The 12,742-nt window shown below is 49.9% G+C and overlaps 1 protein-coding gene across 4 annotated transcripts in view; it reads right to left on the bottom strand.

Moving 5' to 3' along the window:
- Positions 1-1,527: 1,527 nt before the first annotated feature.
- CCDC18 (coiled-coil domain containing 18) overlaps positions 1,528-12,742 on the bottom strand; it is a 47,579-nt gene continuing 36,364 nt past the window's right edge. For 3 of the 4 annotated variants that reach the window (XM_069967696.1, XM_069967694.1, XM_069967697.1), the window contains 5 exons: positions 10,977-11,120; positions 10,081-10,284; positions 8,760-8,876; positions 7,629-8,098; positions 1,528-1,754 (listed from right to left, as the gene is read on the bottom strand). In XM_069967696.1, the coding sequence (XP_069823797.1) occupies positions 7,652-8,098; positions 8,760-8,876; positions 10,081-10,284; positions 10,977-11,120 (912 nt within the window). In that variant the 3' untranslated portion in view covers positions 1,528-1,754; positions 7,629-7,651. The remainder of the gene's footprint in view (positions 1,755-7,628; positions 8,099-8,759; positions 8,877-10,080; positions 10,285-10,976; positions 11,121-12,742) is intronic. The other variant, XM_069967698.1, reaches the window with a different exon arrangement.

Below are 12,742 nucleotides of genomic sequence, written 5' to 3'. Positions count from 1 at the left end.
CAACTAAGGAGGAGACCCCCAGCCGGGACAACTAAGGAGGAAACCCACAGCCGGGACAACTAAGGAGGAAACACACAGCCGGGACAACTAAGGAGGAAACCCCCAGCCGGGACAACTAAGGAGGAAACCCCCAGCCGGGACAACTAAGGAGGAAACCCCCAGCCGGGACAACTAAGGAGGAAACCCACAGCCGGGACAACTAAGGAGGAGACCCACAGCCGGGACAACTAAGGATGAGACCCACAGCCGGGACAACTAAGGAGCAGCTGTGTAAGAACTTAGCATTACACATTCCTGGAACGGCCACCAGTCTTCACACCTGTACTCAATAGGAAATACAGTGGTACCTTGGTTTAAGAGTAACTTGGTTTAAGAGCGTTTTGGTTTAAGAGCTCACAGTTTTTCAAAATAGTGACTTGGTGTAAGAGCATTGCTTTGGTGTAAGAGCTCCCTGTACTGGGTGGGAGGGGGAGTGGGGGAGGGGCATGGTCTGCATAGCGGGGTCTACAGCCCTGTACTCTGACCCAGGAAGTCTCCCTCACCTTCCAAATCATAGCAGATCCACTTCAGGCTGGGGCTTACATCAGGGGACAGGACTGTGGGGGTAATCTCTCCATAGCTGTAACCCCTCTCTCCCCGGACATAGAGCGCTGCATGTATGTGCCCACATCTGTCCTGCTCATTCCTTCCTGCTCCCTGCAGTCTCTCTCCGCCCTTGTGTTTCCCTCCTCTCCATTACTGTACAGTAACTTATAATATCACAGATTCTGCTGTTTCATCTGTTTTACATGTTATTCAGAATAAAAAATCATTATATTTGGGGTGTGGAACCAATTGTCTGCATTTCTATGATTTCTTACAGAAAAATTTGCTTTGGATTACAAGAACGGCTCCGGAACGTATTATACTCGTAATCCAAGGCACCACTGTGTGTGTGTGTGTGTGTGTGTATATATATATATATATATATATATATATATATATATATATATATATATATATATATATACACACACACATATATATTATGTATATATATATAATTTTTTTCCTTCAATTTTTTTTTTTCTATTTAAAAATCTCCAGCCGTCCAGTACTTATCAGCTGCTGTATGTCCTGCAGGAAGGGGTGTATTCTCTCCAGTCTGACACAGTGCTCTCTACTGCCACCTCTGTCCATGTCATGATCCATCTGCTATAGTAAATACTCACCTTTCCCTATAGTTGTGATGGATTTATAATATTGGGGACGATTTTTTTTTTATATTTCCAGTAACTTCTATAAAAGGTAAATACCTTTTGGAGACCGGAGACACAATTCCGTATTATACTGATCCTAAATCTCCAGTTTTTATCCCAGAAAGCTTTTCCTACAACAACAAAGTCTTTGACATTCCTCCAGACACTTACATCCCCGTGACCATAAACCAGGAGGCCGGAATTATTCCCAGCAAAGATCGCGGCTCATAATGAAGGAGACGTCAGGAGATTACCCGCAGCTTTCTAGTTTATTTTGATTTCCCAGCTAAAGCGTCAGCTCCCGTGACGAGGAACGACAGAGACAATAGGACTCTGTTACTTTATTACACGTGAACCTGATTCTCGCCAAAAAACATTTCATCGTAGAAACGCAAAGAGCATAAAAAAACAATAGAAAAAGACAAACACACAAATAAATATCAGTAATGTACACGATCTACAGATAGACGATACGGCGTTCAGCGTGGCGCGTCCTGGTGCCGGGAACACAATGACCTGTGGAGGAGGAAACACACAATGAGATTATGGGAGTCCTTCCTTATATAAAACATATACGCTCTCTCCCTACTTACACTGTATGCGGCGCATCCTCTGACACTCACTCCTCACTTTAAGGCTATGTTCACACAACGTAAGAGACCGGCCGTTCCATGACCTGTCCGGGTCACAGAACAGCTGGTATTGCAGTACCGGCCAGTTGATCTTTGGCGCGCCCGCATCAGAACTCCCCACAACCGTTCCCTGGAGCCACTCGATCCATAGTGTGCACAGACATGGTTTTCTGCCACCGCTATTCAATGAATAGCGGCGACAGAAAACTGACATGTCAGTTGTTTGCGGCGCCGCTAGGAATCACGGCCGGAGCCTATGAGTATACGCTCCGGCCAGGATCCCATAGATGGCTAGGTAACATTTTCATAACAATCACAGCCGTTGTACAACGGCCGTGGTTTTATAAAAATATACGTTGTGTGAACATCTTCTGACATTCTCCCCTCACTTACACTGTATGCAGTGCATCCTCCACCGTTCTCTCCTCACTTACACTGTATGCAGTGCATCCTCCACCTTTCTACACTGTATACAGCACATCCTCCACCTCTCTCTCCTTCCTTGCCCTGTATGCAGTGCATCCTCCACCTTTCTACACTGTATACAGCACATCCTCCACCTCTCTCTCCTTCCTTGCCCTGTATGCAGTGCATCCTCCACCACTAAATCCTTCTGTACACTGTATGCAGTGCATCCTCCACTGCTCTCTCCTTCCTTACTCTGTATGTAGCACATCCTCTGAAGTTCTCTCCTGACTTACACAGTATGCAGCGCATCCTTCACCATTCTCTCCTTACACTGTATGCAGCGCATCCTCCACCTATCTACACTGTATACAGCACATCCTCCACCTCTCTCTCCTTCCTTACACTGTATGCAGCGCATCCTCCGCCACTAAATCTTTCCGTATACTGTATGCAGCGCATCCACCACTGCCCTCTCCTTCCTTACACTGTATGTAGCACATCCTCCAGCGTTCTCTCCTCACTTACACTGTATGCAGCGCATCCTCCACTGTTTTCTCCTTACTTACATTATACGCAGTGCATACTCCGCCATTCTCTCCTCACATTGTATGCAGCGCATCTTCCACTGTTCTCTCCTCACTTACACTATATGCGGCACATCCTCCACCTTTCTACATTGTATGCAGCGCTACCCTCCACCGCTCTCTCCTTACTCACACTATACGTGGTGTATCCTTCGCAGTTCTCTCCTCAAACTGTATGCAGCGCATCCTCCACCATTCTTTCCTTATTACACTGTATGCAACGCATCCTCCACCGTTCTCTCCTTACACTGTATGCAGCGCATCCTCCACCTCTCTCTCCTTCCTTACACTGTATGCAGCGCATCCTCTACCACTAAATCCTTCAGTACACTGTATGCAACACATCCTCCACTGTCCTCTCCTTACACTGTATGCAGCACATCCCCCAACATTCTCTCCTCACATAAACTGTATGCATCGCATCCTCCACCGCTCTCTCCTTCCTTACACTGTATGCAGCACATCCTCCACCGTACTCTACTCACTTACACTGTATGCAGCGCATCCTACACTGTTCTCTCCTTACTTACATTATACGCAGTGCATACTCCGCCATTCTCTCCTCACACTGTATGCAGCGCATCCTCCACCATTCTCTCCTTATTACACTGTATGCAGCGCATCCTCCACCGTTCTGTCCTCACAATGTATGCAGCGCATCCTCCACCGTTCTCTCCTTCCCAAGCTCCTCCCTATTTTTGGATTGTGCGTCTGCCTGTGCACTAAAACCATCTGCCGTATCAGCCTCCTGTACACAATCTCTGGTTATACCCTCTCTATTTTTCCAGTTTTCCCCCAGTCTGGAAGAGAGATGGTGTCAGGAAGAATTCAGGGCACAGTCATCTATCAAACGGTTAACCCTCTAAGCCCTGTCTGTTCTGGTTCCCGTCTGTCCTCCTCATGATTTCTGCAGCCAGTTGGACCTTATTCACATCATGTTCTTGGCAACATCTCAACGTACACCTTATGTCCATAGGGGTAAGCTCTATTTCACCCATGCGCTGAACCTTGTAAAGCTCTGTTTTCTTTTACTAAAGCAGGTGGTATACAGAACTGCCTGAAGTCCCATAGACTTGGATTGTAATACATGTGCAATGTAAGTCTATGGGACCGCCAGTACTCTCTGTACCAATCACTTTAGCAGTGGAGAATGGAGGTGACAGGATTTAGTGCGTGGGTGAGATGAGAAGCTTCAGGAAGCCTCAGTGGTGTTACTGTCCAGTCATAGACACCATCAGAGGAGTTTCCTGAGGGAGAGATGAAAGAACCTCCTCCTGACCTCCTTCCAGGGTGGTGGTACTGCTGACAGCCACCTGATACACATCTCCGTGCTGCTGACAGCCACCTGATACACATCTCTGTACTGCTGACAGCCACCTGATACACATCTCTGTACTGCTGACAGCCACCTGATACACATCTCTGTACTGCTGACAGCCACCTGATACACATCTCCGTGCTGCTGACAGCCACCTGATACACATCTCCGTACTGCTGACAGCCACCTGATACACATCTCTGTACTGCTGACAGCCACCTGATACACATCTCTGTACTGCTGACAGCCACCTCATACACATCTCTGTACTGCTGACAGCCACCTCATACACATCTCTGTACTGCTGACAGCCACCTGATACACATGTCTGTACTGCTGACAGCCACCTGATACACATCTCTGTGCTGCTGACAGCCACCTGATACACATCTCTGTGCTGCTGACAGCCACCTGATACACATCTCCGTAGTGCTGGCAGCCACCTGATACACATCTCTGTGCTGCTGACAGCCACCTGATACACATCTCTGTACTGCTGACAGCCACCTGATACACATCTCTGTGCTGCTGACAGCCACCTGATACACATCTCTGTGCTGCTGACAGCCACCTGATACACATCTCTGTACTGCTGACAGCCACCTGATACACATCTCCGTAGTGCTGGCAGCCACCTGATACACATCTCTGTACTGCTGACAGCCACCTGATACACATCTCCGTGCTGCTGACAGCCACCTGATACACATCTCTGTACTGCTGACAGCCACCTGATACACATCTCCGTAGTGCTGGCAGCCACCTGATACACATCTCTGTACTGCTGACAGCCACCTGATACACATCTCTGTACTGCTGACAGCCACCTGATACACATCTCCGTAGTGCTGGCAGCCACCTGATACACATCTCTGTACTGCTGACAGCCACCTGATACACATCTCTGTACTGCTGACAGCCACCTGATACACATCTCTGTACTGCTGACAGCCACCTGATACACATCTCTCTACCACAAAGGGGAAAAAAATATAAACAAAAACCCACTGTTTTCTAGGTCCTGCAGTTAATTCCTATAATATACAGTATCACAGACCTGTTATACATCCTAATGTTATGGTGCCCAACCCCCACACTCTTTATGCCTCCCTCCCCCACCCTAATATACTTATTATAGTGTTGGGCTATACATTATGGCTTCACTCATTCCAGAACATTCATCTCATGTCCACCGCCGGTGGTCGCACATGCTCAGTAGGTCCGTTTTACCACCTTATTCCTCTTGTACAAACTTTCTGAACCCCCTTTTTCCCTTGAATCTGCTGCCGGGGGCCACAGAGCCGCCCCAATACATAGAAGATGTCACCAAAATCAGCCCTGGGTGCCGACAACGTGACGGAGGGATGAGCGGAGCCCCGGCCCCTGTATTCTGTGATCTAAAGGATCTCGCACCTTCTGATATCTCCGCTGAGAATTCTGTATTTTTCAGTCTCTCCCAATCACTCGGATCTCACAATATTCACCATTGTTCCTAATCTTCTCAGGCTACAAAATCCGCTCCCAGGTGACGGTGATTGACTCCCGATAAGCCGATTTGTAGCCGGTAAATAGTAAACGAGATCAGGAGGATTCTATGGAAAGTGATCGGCACGAGACACAGAGCAAATAATGGAAGGTATGGCTCCCGTATACACGACAGTCAGTCCCCAGATCTGTACAATGGGGCACCCCCTCAAGACTCTTCTGTCCCCCCCTCCAGACTACCTTGTCCGCCTTATTCCTCCTTCAGACCCCCATCCTTACTTCCTTCTCCAAACACCCCTGCCCTCCTCCTCTAGACCCTCCTGTCCTTTCTTCTTCCAGACCCCCACCCCAGTCCTCTCCTCCCTCCCTAGACCCCCCTTGTCCTCTTCTCCCCTCCTCCTCTAGACCCCTCAGTCTTTTCTTCTTCCAGACCCCCCCCCCCCCCTTCTTCCCCCTCTCTCCTCTCTTCCTCCTCCAGACCCCCCCTCTCCTCACCCCCCTCCAGGCCACCCTGTCCTCTCTTCCTCCACCAGACCCCCCCCCCATCCTCTCTTCCTCCTCCTGACCCCTGTCCTCTTCCCCCTCCAGGCCCCTGTCCTCTCTCCTCCTCCTGACCCCTCTGTTCTCCTCCACCACCAGACCCCCCCCCCATTCTCTCTCTTCCTCCTCCTGACCCCTCTGTCCTCTCTTCCTCCACCAGACCCCCCCCCATCCTTTCTCTTCCTCCTCCTGACCCCTGTCCTCTTCCCCCTCCAGGCTCCTGTCCTCTCTCCTCCGCCACCAGACCCCCCCCTCTCTTCCTCCTCCTGACCCCTCTGTCCTCTCTTCCTCCTCCTGACCCCTCTGTCCTCTCTTCCTCCTCCTGACCCCTCTGTCCTCTCTTCCTCCTCCTGACCCCTCTGTCCTCTCTTCCTCCTCTAGGCCCCTGTCCTCTTTCCTCCGCGACCAGACCCCCCCCTCTCTTCCTCCTCCTGACCCCTCTGTCCTCTCTTCCTCCTCCTGACCCCTCTGTCCTCTCTTCCTCCTCCTGACCCCTCTGTCCTCTCTTCCTCCTCCTGACCCCTCTGTCCTCTCTTCCTCCTCCTGACCCCTCTGTCCTCTCTTCCTCCTCCTGACCCCTCTGTCCTCTCTTCCTCCTCCTGACCCCTCTGTCCTCTCTTCCTCCTCCAGACCCCTCTGTCCTCTCTTCCTCCTCCTGACCCCTCTGTCCTCTCTTCCTCCTCCTGACCCCTCTGTCCTCTCTTCCTCCTCCTGACCCCTCTGTCCTCTCTTCCTCCTCCTGACCCCTCTGTCCTCTCTTCCTCCTCCTGACCCCTCTGTCCTCTCTTCCTCCTCCTGACCCCTCTGTCCTCTCTTCCTCCTCCTGACCCCTCTGTCCTCTCTTCCTCCTCCTGACCCCTCTGTCCTCTCTTCCTCCTCCTGACCCCTCTGTCCTCTCTTCCTCCTCCTGACCCCTCTGTCCTCTCTTCCTCCTCCTGACCCCTCTGTCCTCTCTTCCTCCTCCTGACCCCTCTGTCCTCTCTTCCTCCTCCTGACCCCTCTGTCCTCTCTTCCTCCTTCAGACCCCACCTGTCCTCTCTTCCTCCTCACCCCAACCCATTCTCTCTTCCTCCTCCAGACCCTCCTGTCCTCTCTTCCTCCTCCAGACATTTGTTTCCTTCTCCAAGCGACCATCTTCCCTCCAGACTCCTTTGTCCTCCCTCCAGTCTATATACGCCGGCCAGAATCAGCCTTTGTAAGCTCTTTCCATATTTCCACATCAGTCTCATAGAATGTAGTTGCAGGACAGGTGTTTGACCGCATCTGCATTTAAGGGGGAACACAAGACCCTGATTTTAGTGAAGGGTGGGGGTCCCAGCAGTTATGGATCCAGTATGTATATATGATATCTTGCCATTAGCCTAATCCCCCTTTACATGTGTTGGAGGTCCGGACGTTCACATGGTCGGCTGACAGCACTTACCTGATCTCCTGGAGTTCTATTCCTCATTTATTCCCGTTCAGGTTATGGTTTAGTTTCATCTCTTCCTTAATGTACTTGAGCATACCGCTGAGAGTGCCGAGATCTGGAGAGCCGGATGTATCACAGTGATCCACATTGTACTCTAGAGGGTTAAATGAGGTTTCATTAAAGTTGTCTGAGGACGCACAGGCATCCTGGTCACTGGTAATCCTTCCTAGCACAGAACCAGACAGGTCCTTCATGTCTTCCATCTTCTGTGTGAAGTCTACAGAGTCTGACAGGCTGAGGTCACTGAGAGAATGAGGCGCGTTCCAGGTCAGATCAGAGGGTTCTGGAGGTTTATTGGATCCCAGTGCGTGGCGGTCGCCATATACATCCGGAGACAGAGAGGAAGGGTCCGGCATATGCTTGAGGGCAAGAGAGCGTTCATATCCCGAAATACGAGCTTTTAATCTGGTCAACTCCGATTCCTGTAAGAAAACACAAGAGTCATCTATTATTTAGTTAATATTAGGTGAAAATTTTGGTGCAACTTTTGTGGTACACGAAGGAAGATGCAAGCCACACCCCCTTCTCAATATCCCCTTTCCAGGGTTAACCTTACACCCATTTCAGGTAAGCCACACCCCCTTGTAAAAAAAAAACCCTCCCAATTTCAGGTAAGCCACACCCCCTTGTTAACAACCCCATCCCCATTTCAGGTAAGCCACACACCCCTTGTTAACAAGCCCCTCCCCATTTCAGGTAAACCGCACCCTTTTATGAGTCCATAAAACATAAATATGGTGCAAGTTATGCCAAGTTTCCAGTGCGTTAGTGATACTAAATCTGTACCAAAAGTCTTAAGGTGGACAGATATTTTATGTAGCTCTTAGCCACGTGCTTGTTTATCGGACAGCTACTCAGCCCTCAAGCACATGTACACTCCGCTCGGCTGAGCATACGCATATTCCTAGGAGGGTGATGGGGCATACGCTGCTGCTGGACACTTCCTATGAAAACAAGAGGATTGGGCCGTGCCAATATCCAGAAGATTCATGATATCCCCATAAGCATTAGTGGGCTGGCTGGCCTATAATCCAATGTGTATGGGTGTCTTAAAGGGACAGTACTCCAGTAAGTGTAATTCACCTTCAGGATCAGAACTTCGTTTGTCGCTTTGATCACCTCATTTCTCACTTCAAGTTCAGTTTTTAGATTAGCGATTGTATCCTGTGCATCATCCAGATTGTGTTTAACATGCTGGAGCTGGATGGAGGAAAGACAAGTAGATGATATGAACAGATTGTAAAAGATAAAGAGCGATAGATAAAACTAATAAGGGTAGAAAGAGGTAAAACAATCGGAGTGGATAAGAGATCTGTTACCTATGTGCAGTAATGGCTCATACACTCACCACCAACACCATAGAGGAACACAGGCCAAGCCGGGTCACCAGTAATGTATGTCTGCAAGCAGGAGCGCCAGGAGGGAAAAGAAGAGAAGTTTGGGGGAGGAGTCAGAGGAAGAGTCTGGGGGAGGAGTCAGAGGAAGAGTCTGGGGGAGGAGTCAGAGGAAGAGTCTGGGGGAGGAGTCAGAGGAAGAGTCTGGGGGAGGAGTCAGAGAAGGAGTCTGGGGGAGGAGTCAGAGGAAGAGTTTGGCGGGAGGAGTCAGAGGAAGAGTTTGGCGGGACAGAGGAGTCTGGAGGAAGCAGAGGGAAGGTGAGGAAGAAGGGCAGAGGAAAAATTTGGAGGAGGAGCAGAAGAGCGGTTATACAGTTGAGAATTTGAAAAAAGGCGGCAGAGAAAGTCTAGGGCAGTCATGGGGAACCTCCGGCTGTGGCTTTGGCTGTTCTGGCAAGATAGGAATCTTAGTTCTGTTACAACTGGAGGGCGTCAGGTTCCCGTCCCTGATCTAGGGGGTTGGCATTTAGAGGAGAGGGCGATGAACGAGGGGACTGGAGGAGGTGGGTGATGAGGATGGAGAAGGCAGAGACAGTGGATTCCCGCTCAGCGATCGGCTATGGGGGGAGTGCGCGGCCTGTGCTTCCTGCAGGGAGAACGTGTCAGCAGAGGGGACAGGGAATCGGGGGCGGCCGCCATGTTGCTTTCTGCTTAAAGTAACTGCTATATTAACCCTATTCCTTGTATTGTAATGTCAATATTGGCCACAACTTGTAAACCCAGAGGCATTTTTCTATGACTGCCGGCGATTTATTATCCCTCATTGTAAAAGCATATTTTAGGTTTGTTTAGAAAATTAAATAAAAAAAAAATCTATTCCTGAAATACCCTTTAATTGGCATTTAATAAAGTTTTCTTTTAATTCAGAAAGACAATTTTGTTATCAAAATAGCAAGAAAGGTGAATTATTCCCCAGACGCAGACAATGTGACCGTGAGCGATGCTCCGGGGACATAATACCAGACGTAGTGATCAACAATCAGCAGCCTGTGTCAGGGGGACGCCCTCACCTCCTCTCTGGACAGACGATCCATGGCCTCCAGCTTATGTGTAAGCCGGTCTGATTCCTTCTGAGCCTCGGCCAGCTGCTGTCGGGCCACCCGGAGCTCCAGCTGACCGCTCTGCAGCCGCTCCCCCGTCACCCTCACCTGCCGGCTCAGCTCCTCACCCCATTGCTGCTGCTCCGAGATCTGCGCCTGCCGCTCCCTCAGTGTCTGCAACAAGAGAGAAGATTCCAGCCAGCACCATGAGAAATTTGACACTTATACAGAATTATTAGGAGTGTATATAATAAAGGGGTACTCCTGGGAAAAGTTTTTTTCAAATCAACTGGTGTCAGAATGTGCCAGAGATTTGTACTTTACTTCTATTAAAAAAATCTCGTCTTCCAGTACTTATCAGCTGCTGTATGTCCTACAGGAAGTGGGAGTGTATTCTCTCCAGTCTGACACAGTGCTCTCTGCTGCCACCTCTGTCCATGTCAGGAACTGTCCAGAGCAGCAGAAAATCCCCATAGAAAACCTCTCCTGCTCTGGACAGTTCCTGACATGGACAGAGGTGGCAGCAGAGAGCACTGTGTCAGACTGGAGAGAATACACCACTTCCTGCAGGACATACAGCAGCTGATAAGGACTGGAAGACTGGAGATTTACTAATAGAAATAAATTACAAATCTATATAACTTTCTGACACCAGTTGATTTGAAAGACAAAAAAAAAAATTCTCTTAGAAGCTATTGTCAAGTGGTTATACAGAGGTGAGGATCTCAACACTGCAGGGGGCGCTCACTAAGACCCAGGGCTGCCTTATATAGCATACATGATAGATGACATCACAGAAGTGTGACATCAGAGGGGGAGGGTCTGGCAGTGGGTATAATATATAGAGAGCAGTCAGGTCTCCTCACCTGCTCCATCTCCGCCATCACTCGCTGCTTCTTCTCGCTTTCCTTACGTAGATGACTTATATTTTGCTCTTTCTGTAACAGCTCGTAGTCTTTCTCCCGCAGCCGATCCTGCGCCGTTTGTAGTTTCTCATCGAGAGTCGAAATCTGTCAAATATCCCATTAGAGATGTACAGTGGCTGTATATAGACAGGCGGCCATCCTACCTGGCGACTTATTACAGCTCAGACTTCCCTCTTCTATATCTGATATATGATACGTAGGTGATAACACGGTTACACAACGTCCACCACTCACTCACCTGCTGCGTGGGAATCTGCACCATATTTATTTAGAGTTTTAGACACTTTCTTACATTGTGGCTCAGGGAAGAAACAGAGTGCTGCACATCACACCTATGGCTGATACTAGTGCCGCTTGGCTAAATAAAAAACACATCAGAATTTTGTGTATGAATTGATCAAGCCATACTGCCCCATGTACCTCGTGCCGGTATCTGATACACATGGGTCCCTACACTAAGTCCATACCGTGCCAGTCAGTGGCCACCAACCCCGCAGGCGTGCACAGCCAGGGAACGGGGGCCATGGGACGGCCCTGCGACCCCCATGCCACAGGACCAGACCCAAAAACACCACACCAGAACCCGGCCAGCACCGCCGGCGGAGAAGGTCGCCCCCAAGCAGCACAAGTCTGGATAAGGTACCTCATCCAGACTTGTGCTGTTTGGGGGCGACCTTCTCCGCCGGCGGTGCTGGCCGGGTTCTGGTGTGGTGTTTTTGGGTCTGGTCCTGCGACATGGGGGTCGCAGGGCCGTCCCATGGCCCCCGTTCCCTGACTGTGCACGCCTGCGGGGTTGGTGGCCATTGACTGGCACGGTGTGGACTTAGTGTAGGGACCCATGTGTATCAGATACCGGCACGAGGTACATGGGGCAGTATGGCTTGATCAATTCATACACAAAATTCTGATGTGTTTTTTAATTTTGCCTAGGGGCACTAGTATCAGCCATAGGTGTGAGGTGCAGCACTCTGTTTCTTCCCTGAACCGCATTTTGCTTCTCTCTTTTCTCCGTGTTTTTGCACTCCTCCTGGTGAGACCCACATGACCGCAATTAGCAGGAGACACCTGAGTGCACATGGTTTTAATCCCTCCTGTTTTTTCCCATTCTGTTTGCTGCAGCTATGGTGAGCGCAATACCTCATCCAGACTTGTGCTGTTTGGGGGCGACCTTCTCCGCCGGCGGTGCTGGCCGGGTTCTGGTGTGGTGTTTTTGGGTCTGGTCCTGCGACATGGGGGTCGCAGGGCCGTCCCATGGCCCCCGTTCCCTGACTGTGCACGCCTGCGGGGTTGGTGGCCATTGACTGGCACGGTGTGGACTTAGTGTAGGGACCCATGTGTATCAGATACCGGCACGAGGTACATGGGGCAGTATGGCTTGATCAATTCATACACAAAATTCTGATGTGTTTTTTAATTTTGCCTAGGGGCACTAGTATCAGCCATAGGTGTGAGGTGCAGCACTCTGTTTCTTCCCTGAACCGCACTTTCTTACATTGGCTGATCGGGGGTGGGGGTGTTGTCTAAACGTGGTAAAAATGTGGTATGAATAAGCCAACTGAAGGCAGACTGCACATTTACAGAGAGTCCGCCTAAGTTTGTGCTGCACACAATATTAGTAAATCCCCTCTGGCAGCTTCTCCCTACTGGCTCTGCTCGTGCACTGGAGAGAAAGCGGCCTCTTGTGGCCAGAGTTATAATGCTGCCTC

Source organism: Dendropsophus ebraccatus, chromosome 4, assembly GCF_027789765.1.
Source record: "Dendropsophus ebraccatus isolate aDenEbr1 chromosome 4, aDenEbr1.pat, whole genome shotgun sequence".
NCBI lineage: Eukaryota > Metazoa > Chordata > Amphibia > Anura > Hylidae > Dendropsophus > Dendropsophus ebraccatus.
Note: the sequence above shows the minus strand (reverse complement) of the source record. Positions and strands in the feature narration are given on the sequence as shown.